General features: G+C 56.1%; 1 protein-coding gene across 1 annotated transcript in view; it reads right to left on the bottom strand.

Annotated features, from left to right (window-relative positions):
- The window catches only part of LOC119101179 (saccharopine dehydrogenase-like oxidoreductase), a 52122-nt gene extending 40150 nt beyond the window's left edge, over positions 1-11972 (bottom strand). Inside the window, exons 1-2 of the mRNA XM_037224461.1 lie at positions 11949-11972; positions 10054-10227 (exon numbers count right to left, since the gene is read on the bottom strand). Of these exons, the coding sequence (XP_037080356.1) occupies positions 10054-10227; positions 11949-11972 (198 nt within the window). The remainder of the gene's footprint in view (positions 1-10053; positions 10228-11948) is intronic.
- Positions 11973-12692: the final 720 nt, after the last annotated feature.

Genomic DNA, 12692 nt, shown 5'->3' with positions numbered 1-12692 from the left:
TATATATATGTATATATATATATGTTAATAGCTTATCAGGTCGTGATACATAATGAGCGAGATAGATAAGCAGTGATACCCTTCCCTTCGTGACCGTATACAACTGTATGCCCTAGTTTTACCTTCCAAACCTCCCTTGCCTTCACCATCTAGTGAAGACGCATTTCGCATGGTGCCGGTAGTGCAGCGGTTAACGCGTATGCGTTAACCACTGCGCGTCTGGGAAACCAGAGGTACGGGGTTCAATTCCCCGCGGTACCCGCCCTTCCTGCCAGGGTGAGAGGCAAGCGACGCCATATAGCCTCAGCAGCTGAGTGCGTCGTAAACCTCTAGTGACGTGGCATGACATGAAGACACATTTTGCGCTGGAGTCGAAATCCTCAAATTGTTATATACTTTGGAAAATCGCCCAACACTAAGAAGCATGACATCGTTTCACCTCATGCAAATAGCGGTAATATGCATCATATATATATATATATATATATATATATATATATATATAGAGCTAACACATTGTTACCGACCGATTATCGACCGCGCTGCGTACAGGGTCACCCAACGATTGCATGGCTTTAATATGCATTTTTAGTCATCAGGGCGTACTAGGGGCTGTAGTCTTCGTTATGAAGGATGACAGGTGAAAATAGGATGCTTTGAGATTTTCAAGCCCCACCTTTGTGGAAACAACAATGTGTGAACGGTGGACGTACCGACAAACTTAAGCTTGTAGCCGAGGCATCAATATTTCTGTACTGCTCACCTTACCGTCCTCTATGAACTAACGTATTGTCAATAGTACTCTCTTCGTGGCAGACTTATGTATTATTTGCGGTTGAGTTTGAGCAGCTTCGCATTTTGATATTGTTTGCGTCGTGTGTTTAAACTGCCGATGGTATACGCGTTGTGTACGTGCGTGTGGTGTGACGTGTGAAAGTTTCACGTGACCAGGATGAACATCATCAGCGGCCAATGACTTCGTCGTCCACTGCCACTGCTGGACGATGATTGGTTGGATGCTGTACCCTACGTAAAAGAAGCAACAGAGCCGAAACCTATCTTTTCGCAAGCTGGCAATGCCTTCAGGTTCTGTGAAAGGACAAATAACCACGAACGCGTCGAGTGGAAGAATCTGAACTATAATTTGTCCTTTTTTGATAGATCAGGCGAAAATCTTTCAAAATGTGGGGTAAACAAATGTCATTTTAAAATTATTTTTCTTCGCCACGCCTGAAATCTAATGTTAATTTTCTGAGATGTTGGGAATGCAGCGGCATCTACAATCAATACCTACAATTACTTCAAGGTAGTCATTTAAGGTGCAACAATTATTTTGATTAGTGCTGAAGGGTAACGAACCGACCATAGGCTGGGACCAGGCGGCTGCATAAGCTGATGTTATGTTTGCGGCGGGTGCCAACGCTGCACACACAGTGTCCTCTAATAGCACCAGGCGCCTTTTCATTCGAGAAACACAGATATGCTCAAAACTAAAAAAGAACATGTGCGTTCCCCGCCCCACGGACGAGTACTTCCGATGCCTGCAAGGCTCCGTGTTGCCGATAGAGAAGAAAAGCATGGTTTACTGTCCAGCGCACTGCCACTATTAGTTGCCTACCAAGAATCAGCCGTGTTTTTTTCATGTCACTGGTGTGTCAATCATCTAGCTTCATCGGACAACAGGACGCCGGCCCACCAGCGGGCGGTCGCTCGCACCCCGCCCGCCGATTTACGGACGCGTCATTCGAAGAAACCCACGACTGATCGAAAGGTCCTGAGCCTGGCGACGGCGGCGACATCTGTCGGCAAGCTGTTGACCTGTCGCCTCCGCCAATCAGCGCACACCTGGCCGGGCGACGCACACGCCCATCGCGCCGCAGTCAGCGGCCTCCACTAGCGCGCGTGCGCTGCGAGGAGATAGAGAGAGAGAGAGAGAGAGCAGCAGAGAGATGACGAGAAGAGATCGAGGAGAGAGAGAGCAAGAGAGAGGATGTGGATGGAGATCGAGATGGAGATCGATCTGAGAGAGAGGAGGGAGATGGAAGAGAGAGAGAGAGGAGAGACGGGCGGGGAAAGGGACACATCTTCATTAAATCTCTCGGCGGAAGTGGGTAAATGGTAGCTTCGGGCCCACATGGAATGTTCCCGACCCTCGGAGCCGGACAACACCGTGAGTGAGGGTTGGCATGGACTATGGGGTCACCGTGTCAGCCACCTCCGGTGATTCATAATACCAGTCATGGTCCTGCTCACCACGGCACACGTCATCTCCCCACAGATATCCCACTGTCATTGCGAAATACATTTTAGAAGATAAGATAAAGTAGGATAGAAGGATATAAATTACGGTCAAAGGTAACAGATAGAGAAAAAAGCAAAGCGTTGCATGGCAAGTTCTTCTAAAAGTTCGCAACCAACTCCATGCAAGGTTCGGCCATGATTTTCTAGGGGGGGGGGGGGGGCGGAGGGGGAGGACAAGTGACAGTGCTTCATGCCGATTCTAAATTCCTGTCACGAGCCATCTGCAACGGAAAATGAAAAGAACTGCGGGTCTTAGAGGGCGGGCGGGGGGGGGGGGAGGGGGTAGCCCTCCGTCCTTGGCTCTGCCTACGCCCATATTAAGCTCCATGATATATTCATCGCACTGCTTGACCCAAAACGGAGTGGTAACACACAACCCCTTAAAATGGGCTGAAAATACAAGATGACAACCGTTCAAGAAAAATAGCCGCCCGGCATTGGTCAGTGTTACAAACGACATTCTGAAATGTAAAGTCGGGCTGCAGTTAAGAATAGTGTTACAAATTTGTATGGGGTTTTCAACTGAGCTGCCATCCCCTCCCTGACACTTTAGTTCAAGCCCTCTTGATTCTGAACGTAGCGCAGGCGAACTTGTGCAGACTATTTCACGCAGCCTGTTTGGAGGTCACCCAGACATGCATGCCGTCATAACAATGTTACACGGATACCGTCACCTCAATGATCATCCTGTGCACGAGGTAAAAAATGTATAGACGTGGAATTATTCATATCTGGCGTACGTCAGCACGATTCGCGGCATCAACGCCCATCAATTGGCTTTCAACCAAATGAAACGCGTTTGGTGCAAGCTTCGAACACGAATCACATTTTGTCTTACGAAGAGGAGGAATCTGAGCAGTTTTACTTGTTATAACCAAAAAAGACTGGGAATCGGATAACTCACGAATAGTGGCGTAACAGGGTGTGTGAATGCAAATAGAAACAAAAAATCACGGTCCAAAAGCGGGCATACCAGAGCACCACGAGAAAGGACCAATGCACGCACATATAGCAATGCTCGGGTGCAGCTAACACGTGCCAGCAAACTTCGCCGCCCCTCAGAAAGCTGAAGTACTGTAAGTGAGTGCGCCCGTCCGCTACAGTGGCAGTTCTGACACGGCCAGCCTGGCAGCCACGCTGGCCTGATAAAGACGTTCCATGACGCATCAGACGATGACGCACTGAGGAACATGTTTGTTAAATAATGAAAGATTGTTGTTTTGAGCAATACTTTAGACTTAAAAGCAAATTAGTGGTTAAAAGTGAGCTTATATTATCACATTTCTTGTTTGCTCCGGTATCTCCAAATGTGGAGCATTCACTTTAAAAGGGCCTTGCAACGTCCTCAAGCAACGGATCCAGGAGTATTGTTCCCGATCCACCTGCGGGTGGGTGGGAGTGGGGGACGCGGGCTCCAGCCCCCATCTTTGAGAAGAAACTAGGCCGAAATCGGATAAATCCCATATGTTGGCGTATTTTGGGGAGGGTTGCTTCATTTCGCTGCTCGGCCCCTGCAACTTATTTCGCGAAACTGAACCACTGGACAGAGTCCTCGCCATGGAGGTTGATGATGACCATTAAAACAGCTCACACGCCTTGTCACCCAAAATCATGGGCAAGGAGCCTCACCGATGTGGCCACGGAATCAGCTAACGTGCTTATGGAATCTTCACACATCGCATCATCACACATCACACATCACCAGCGATTCCCCCCACTGCAGTCAGGGAGACCTGCGATACGGCAACGGGGACGATGACACGGAGCGGCTCGTCAGGCCGCTCGGCAGCAGACCGAGGGACGCATGTGTGGTATGGTACTTAGATAGATACCGCACCACTCATGCGTTCACAAATCGAGTCAAACGGCTGGTATTGGCACGCCGCGCACTTCCCAGTCTACGCACCTGGCCTTGTGGTGCCATCTAGATACCGTGATTTGACACGGGCGTCGAGCGTTGGTCGTGTTGACTATACAATGGCCGCCCGGGCCAAATAAGGGGCCGCGTTTGCCTATCGCTGGACGCTGTCCTGTCGCTGTCAGGGCCGGTCCTCTGAGCGATGGGTCCAGCCCATATATGTACGGTCAGGCAGCGAAACTTCTCCGCTGTGGTGTGCGCGCAGTACATGGGCATACAAACCGTCGCACAGCGGGCCATCCCGGTCATCGCGTCTGTCCCAGACATGGCCATGTGGGCCGTGACACATTGATGCATCTGTATCGCCATGTCTACCCTAAACATGTCCACAGTGAACGCCATGCCGTCGGATAATGGCACAGTGGTGCGATGGCGTAGTGCGTATTCATGGCGTTTGCCAGATGGATTGCCGTGCGCAGCATGTGCTGTCTTTCTGCGAGCACCTCTTGTTCATGACGCCACGATGTCGTGGTACGTGTCTCAGACACGATCATGCACAGCCTCGGACGGTGGGGATTCGCGCGGAACTTCGACCCTTAGCAGCCACCGACGCTGAAGGTGCGCAGTGCGACAACGCCAGGTGTGATGTGACGTGCTATGTCTGCTGAATTCGGACACAATTGGGCACAGTCCACAGCCATCCGGCGTGCCATCGCTTCTGAGTGCAGTCAGATCGGCCGCTGTCCACGCCGGTCCACCGAGCCAGCCGCTGGTCACATCACACAGTCAGCGAGGACCACTGTCTCAGTCAGACCGGCTGCGGTCCGCCCCGGTCCACTGAGCGAACCGCTGATCACATGAGACAGCCAGCGAGGACCACTGTCTCAGTCAGACCCGTCGCTGTTCGCACCGGTCCACTGAGCCAGCCGCTGATCACATGAGACAGCCAGCGAGGACCGCTGTCTCAATCAGACCGGCCGCGGTCCGCTCCGGTCCACTGAGCCAGCCGCTGGTCACATCACACAGCCAGCGAGGACCGCTGTCTCAATCAGACCGGCCGCGGTCCGCTCCGGTCCACTGAGCCAGCCGCCGGTCACATCACACAGCCAGCGAGGACCGCTGTCTCAGTCAGACCGGCCACGGCTCGCCCCGGTCCACTGAGCCAGCCGCTGATCACTTCAGACAGCCAGCGAAGACCACTGTCTCAGTCAGACCCGCCGCTGTTCGCCCCGATCCACTAAGCCAGCCGCTGATCACTTCAGACAGCCAGCGAGGGCCACTGTCTCTCGCCGGAGTGGAGCCCAGATCGATATCAATTAGCTCTTCTCCTTGCTGGAATAGCTCTGCAAAAGTGTTGGGTTTAGGATGGCCACATGGAGGCGGGCATGATGTAACGATTTTTCATCATGTCTGTGTTTAGTTCCAAACATTATGACCGAAGGCGCTGTGGGGACAGAGGCGGCGCAATTCTGGTAGTTTGAGGATCGTTAGGGTTGAGAAACTACGTCTGGAGAAGCATTTTCTGTATGTTCAAGGAAAAAGGCACAAACTTGCTTGCCAGACCGGTGACTTTTAGCAGAGATAGACTTTGCCGTCAGCTGTTTGTATAGCTCAGCGCTCATCCATGTGCAATCCCGGTTACTATCTGGATATTTGTCCGTCTTTGGATTGTAGGCCATGACTCACTTTGTATATATGGGTTAAGCAAACATATGCAGAGCGGTCGACATTTCATCCAAGCATGGTGCACACTGCTCGTGATTGAGCAGACTTCATTTCACTGGTGATAAACCAATGCTGACCATCGTTGTTGGGCCAAAGGCCGTAACAGGCCATATCGATTTGAGGACGGCTGAGCCCAGGGGCGGCGCCGCCGCGTGGGCAGGGTCATCCATACAAAAATCCGTCCGTTTAAAAGGCTCGGACAAAACATTGAAAAAGGAAAAAAATGACAAGATGTTCCACGGTCCATGGTCATGACCGGGAGGATATGGGTCTTCCACCTTTATTTTGCGGTGTTCTGCTGTACCCAGTACAGCAGAAGGCCTACCCGTACATGCAAGTTGTGTGGCTTCAGGCTGATGTGCAGTGGGAGGCCCCGGCCCTGAGAAATAAGAGGCCTCGTGAAGGGAGGCCCTGTTATGAACGAAATAAATAATCAACTATGTAAGGATCCTATCTGATGGAGAGCCAAGAAACGACGAGTTTTCATCGTGACCAAAAGAAGGCCCCGCCCTGTTCCGCAGACGCCCTGGATGACTGGTGCCGATGACACGGAGGCACGTCCTCACCATGGCGGGTACGGTCATGCTACAGTCGGGTAGACAGCTCCTTCAGGACTGAGAGGAGGCCTTTCTCATGGCTTAGAGCACGCCACTGTCGTGATGAGAGGAGGCCCTTGCCCTCATCGGAAGATCGGGCGACGTAGTGATCGAAAGGTCTCAGTAGCACAGGCATCTGAAATGATTAAATACAGTGGTTCCATGCAGATATATGCACGCTGAGGCTGCTCTGCAATTGAAGGATCTGACAGGGCCTTCATTATCTTCCCAGCGGCTATAGGATCTGAGACGGGCGTCATTATCTTCCCTGCAGTTCCAGGATCTGGCACGGGCTTCATTACCTTCCCAGCAGTTGTAGGGTCTGGCATAGGCTTCATTATCTGCCCAGCACCTGTTGTCATCATGACTGGTCCACCTGTTATTCAGAGAAGTGACTACTGAGTCTAGAAACGTAGCTGAGTACTAGAAACGTAGCCAAATTTCGCATTACCGGCGCTCGTGGGAAATATAGGCATAGTCAATTAGATACTACATTACAAAGCAGTTAAGGGCATGAGCAAATGTGCTGCATAGGCAGGCCCTTTTGGGCTCAGTGATTGACCCCCGCCCTGATCCATAAGGGTGCCCCCTGACCCAGCCATCGACTTTCCGTGCAAAGAAAAAAACAGTGAACGGGCTGGAGAGGAAATCCTGGAAACAGCTGTTGTGACGCGCTGGTAAGTATATCCGACTGTGCACTTGTCTGTCCTCTTCCTCGTGCTCTCATCGTCCTCTTTTCCTGCCTCGTTTTCTTGCTATGGAAAGTACACAATTCAGCAAGCTGTCTGGAAGGCGATGAAATGACATATTTGGGATCGTTGACCATCTTTATGAAGGCATCAAAAGCAACGATAGCTCACACCTGCATTAGCGATAGAGTATTGCGTAACTGATAGCAGGCGCCAAGGAATCCAGACAGCCGTTTTTGTTTGGCTTTGTCCACACAGTGGCACCGACTCACACAACTACAAGTCCTTCGAGCGAGGCAGCCGGCCACGCTGGCCGGCGGGTACGACGCGGTCTCAGCTAATAGAAATAAACAAAACGCGGAGCGAGAACGGTGACTTGCGGCCCGCGAGCGTTCTGGAGAGGCCAGCCATCCTGGAGAAGTGCCACTAATATTTCCTGGATGAACAAGCGAAGGCGCCGCTGGTGCTTCGAGGAAGGAAGGACTGATGCCGTCCAGCAACATGACGAACTGCTACTCGAGTCCTCTTGGCGTCGCCTCGACAAAAACTGTTTAAAGCTGTCATGACAACAAACTACTGAGCAGATCAAAACCACGGCAGTAACACACCCCAGCCGCCTGGGAGACAGAGCAAAAGGGAGTGGGGGTGGCTCGTCGGCCAACGGCACCGCCTACGCTGCGGCCGGCACCGACGGGGCTACTCGACGCTGACCCGGCGGCCGCCCGAGGCGGCGCGACCCCGACCGGAAGCGGGCGCCGTTTGATCGCGCCGCCGCTGAGGTCACGACCGGCTCGGCCCCGTACACAGCGGCTCGCTTACAGACGGCCGGTGACGGGGCCGGAAGGCCAGAGCAAACAGCCGGGTGCCACCGGAGATACGAGCAGGCGGCGCCGGTGTGGGCGTGGTGTCTGGCGGGAGGGGGGGGGGGCAGAGGTCTGCCGCCGTGATGACTGCTGGCATCGACATTGACTTTGGCCAGAGAGACCAGTGGGAAGGACCGCGGCATGCGAATGTGGGGCTGTTTACATTAATGCGCTGCAATGTGTGCCCTTGTTTATGGTACGCCTGCATGTTTTAACAGAATGCGACACACGTCGGTACGAGCTCTTTTGCGAAACACCAGAGATTGAAGCGGCCATGTTAGTGACTGAGTGACTGGGCGTAACCGGGAGTCAAAGCCGGGGCCCACGTGGGAGACTGAGGTCGCTTGCATCGGGTTGAAGTTGAGCTTGCGGTATGATCGCTTGCACCGGCATACCGCAGAACCGGCCCTGATGCCCCCTCCGTCAAGGCACTCCCCTCAGGCCTTCAGTTCTGATTGTCGGCAGGCAGCGGGGCAGCCTCGTCGGCGGCGACGGGCGTCGAGACGGCTCCGTCTCCACCATCCGGCCGGCGTCGCCAGCAGCCGGCCCAATTAGAGCGTCATGCAGCGGCGGCCGGAGCGGCCCGGAGAGAGCGCGCGCGAGCGAGGGCGGTGGCGCCAGCCCGACCAGAATGGCGCCAACCACGCGTGGCTAACGCTGACTGAAGGCGGCCTGCGATAGCACCGTCCACCAGCCACAAACAATGGCGCAGCCAAAACAAAGTCCGGCCGGCCATGTCGCTGATACGCATCTTCATTTGGAGCGCGCGGCGTGTGATGATATGCAGCGCGCCCGACCGCGGCCAGCGCCGGGCTGGCGCGGCGTCTTCATCCGGTCAGGGACGGCCGCCAACGGGCAGCGACGGGCTCGAGCGGGCGCGCTGGAGGAAGGCCGGAGCTCGGACCGCGGTCAAAGGTTGGGACATGAACGTTTTTATGGAGATCTTGTTCCCAAGAAGCGTTTGTGGACGTCATGATGAATTCCGCGAATGTTACGCTGTCCTGCCTCATGAGCGGCGCTAATGGAACATGATGGCCCTTGTGAGCACAGCATCGAGCTCAGATAAATGAGGAGGAAACGCGCGTTTTCTGTCCTAAAATAGCGCTTCATGCTGCTCGCATGGGACACAAATGCACTGAAAATAGCTACATTATAGAATAGATGAAACGGCTGAAAAAGTGAAATAGGTTAGCAGAAGGACGTACATACAGCCAGACAGCCAAACCGGCAGGCGGTCAGTTGGTTGGAAGGACTTGCGCTCACACATGGACGCTGGTACACACAGCGCATGCGCGCACAGCCACGAGATCGGCAAGCGCCTGATGCGTGGGCTTGGACCGCTCACACTCGGCAGTTAGTTCCCACCGATTCACCTGGGCATGGGCGCGGATTATCTGTCCAGGTTTGCCGGCATTTGCCAAAATATCCGGTGATCTGTCAATGAAGCGGCCTTATCGAAAGGAGCGGCTCGGTTGACAGGCTTGTGTTTGCTTAGCATCGGACGGCCTTCTGTCGGCGGAATCGCTCGGATTCCTTCATTCGCTTTTAAAAAGCCGCAATAATAGAGGCCCTCCCGCGCGGGGCTTTCATCGGACCCGCATCAGGACGCGACGGAGCCGTAAACGCGGCGAGTGGGCGGAAATAGGAAGGCGGCGGCGGGCCGGCGTCTGTTGTGCCCACAGCCCGCGAGCTCGGGTCCGGAAGTCGGGGTCAGAGGGCAGCGCGCGGAGGCGCGCCAAAATATCCCGCGGTTGCCGGCGAGCGCTCGAGAAGCCGGGGTGAGAGTGGGCTGCACGCAGCGTGCCCTTGTGAAGACCCAGCGCTAGGAAGCACTGGATGGTCATAATATACGGTTTATGATTGGCTAAACACGCTGGCCAGGGCTTCCCGTGTGATTTGACTTGTAAATGAGCCGTTGGCCGGCCGGTAAGAAGGAAGCGGGCGGGCGGCACAATAGAGAAAGCCCAGCAGTGCGCGGCCGGCCTGCGCGCTGTCACCGGCAGGCGCCGTCACTGCCTCACCCGTCCGCGCGCCGGAGGTGCCCGGCCGGCCCTGTACGGCTTCAGGTGCCGGCTGCAGGCGAAGGTGGTGCGGTCCGACAGCGCCAGGCGGGGCGTGTGCTGTCCTGTCGGCTCGCTGAGCGGCCGGCGCGCTGATGAGCTGGGCGCGTCAGGCGCCAGCTTCAGCGAGATCTCCTGCTAGGGAGAGGTGGCGAAGACTTACCAAAGAAGTCTTACCGCTATGCCTGCACAAAACACATTCCAACACCTACAACCATTTTGAGCACCAAGACGTGACGTCATTTTGGTACCGTCCTGGTGTACCGTACCGGGTGCCGTCGCACTAGCCAATCAACGGTCGTCGCGCCAAGGTGGGATGTGAGAGAGCAGCTGATCTCATGAACGTGGACTGCTGACGCGCTTGATATCTCACAGGGTTTTGCTATAAAGAAAGCTGATAACTGAAGCTCGAGAAGTGAAATATCTGTAAACAAACACGGCGGACGAATACACCATTCCTATTCACGATCTTTCGAGTCGCTTTCTCTCCTGCTCCTTGCCCCCCCCCCCTTCCTAACTATCGCCGCAGACTCCCTGCTGGCGGCATTGACGCGGGGCGCGCGGTGCCTTACACCGCCGTTTCTCTCGGTGTCGGCGCGACAAACGGCCGACCGCGGTGGGCCGGCGGGAGACGGAGACTGCGGTCGGGGCCGGCACGGTGTCGGCGCCACGCTGGGCAGCGCCTCAGGCCACCTGCCCCGAGCCAGCCGCCCCCCGGCGCAGACCAGACGGCGGGCCGGCCGCGCGGCCCGCCGGCGCGCGCGCGCGCTCCAAGAGCCCCGCCATTGTGCGCGCCCGGTGGGCGGGCTGTGATTGGCTGAGAGGGTGGCGCGCGGTCGCCTGCAGGCTGCAAAAGCAGCGCACTGGCGGATCAGACCGCGGTAGAGTGGCTGCCTCGATGGCGGTGCGATGGTAGCGCCTGCGCCTGCAACCAAAAGACCCAAACGAGAAACACCCTGAGTGGGCTTTTATGTTGATTGATGTGGAGTGAGGAACTGGGAGAAGTAGGCGACTGGGGCGAATGGCCCTTCATTCGTTAACGGGAATATGGGTGATGCGGGGTTCAGGCAGCTGAGCGGGTGGTGAGTCGGACGATGAGTCAATTTTTAAGTGGTAAAGCAGGTGCCACTTTAATGGAGAATGGCTGTTTTGTAAAGAGGTCGGCTGTCGCGTTGCGGTTTCCCACCACCGCAACTGGGAGATGACGTCGCTCGTTACCACGTGGCATGGTGCGATGAGGACGATGTGATGTGGATCTGGGAAGGACCGCGTCACCGACCCAGCGAAGGGTCGAATGAGCCAGCGAATCCTCACTGATGTGCAGACCGCAGCGCTGGCGAAGCTGCATCACATCACCACACCGCGCGGTCGGCGGCCGGTGCTGATCAAAATAACCACACCTCAGTCGCCACACGGCCGGACAATGGCTATCAGACTCAGCTCTGGGTTAACTGTTAGCGGCGGGCGATCGCCGGAGCCTCGGGAACGCGCCAAGCGTCGCTAGTGCGCCGTCATCGCCGCGCGGCGGGCGTGGCGCGCGGCGACCGACGCAAAAACGCGCCGACGGCCGTCACACCTGCGGGCTTCGGCGCGACCACACTCCACTAAACACGCGGCGCGCGGCCGCTATACCAACCCTTGCCGCCGGACGCGTCGGCGCGCCATTACCGGCGGTGACGCGCGCTTTTTTGCGCGCGCCGCGGCCGCATGACGCGCCTGTCGCCGCCGTCGCTGCCGCCGGCGCGCGGCTCTCTAATGCCGGCCGTAATTATGGCGCGGCGCGGCGGGGAGGCGCCGATTAGGTGCAATGAGCGCGCCGCGGCCGGCTATCAGTGTTTTGATCGCCCGGTCGCTACCTGCGCCGACATGGCACCAGCCATTGTGCGCGCGAGGCGCCGCCGTGTTTGCGGAGGGAGGTGGGGGAGGTGCCGTGTTTGCGGAGCGCGCTGCAGCCCAGCCCGGCAGGGAGCAGACACTCGAGGGCCGACACAGGGCGGGGCCGACTGGCTGGCCGTCGCTGATACGGGCTCATCTGGGTACGTATGTGTCTAAAAGACCTGTCGGTGCTGCTGCGATACTCCACGCTGTCATGCCACACACATGAGTGACTTCAGGAAAAATTTGCCGCGTACCATGACACAAAGTCCCTGAACAATCAAATAGCACTGCCAGAGAACGACGGCAATCAAAGCAGTTTAGGCACAGCGTATAGTGCTATCGCTTTGACGTGGCGCTGATGGAAACGACAAGATCGACGTTGTATGCATTCGCCCGGGATTATCGCGTCTTAATGCGACACGACGGAGGGGGGGGGGGGGGGGGAACTCCAGCGTTTGTCGTATCGACTGGACGTGAAGCCCCGAGGCCACGCTTACTAATGCTATCAGCGGGATTGGCTGGCTCCGGCGCCGACCATTGTTGTGGCGGCCGCCCCGCAGCTGACCGACGCCCGCGCAGCGGCGGCGCACAACACATCAGTCTCGCAGAAGCTCGCCCCCTGATCCGCGGCAAAACAAACACGGCCGCTGACGCGCGGCAGTGCGTGTGTCACGGCCACGACGGGCGCTGCCGTCGGCCGTCGGTCCTCACCTCCTTTGGGG

The sequence above is a fragment of the Pollicipes pollicipes genome, unplaced genomic scaffold (assembly GCF_011947565.3).
Source record: "Pollicipes pollicipes isolate AB1234 unplaced genomic scaffold, Ppol_2.1 Scaffold_2555;HRSCAF=2994_pilon_pilon_pilon, whole genome shotgun sequence".
Taxonomy (NCBI): Eukaryota; Metazoa; Arthropoda; class Thecostraca; order Pollicipedomorpha; family Pollicipedidae; genus Pollicipes; species Pollicipes pollicipes.
Note: the sequence above shows the minus strand (reverse complement) of the source record. Positions and strands in the feature narration are given on the sequence as shown.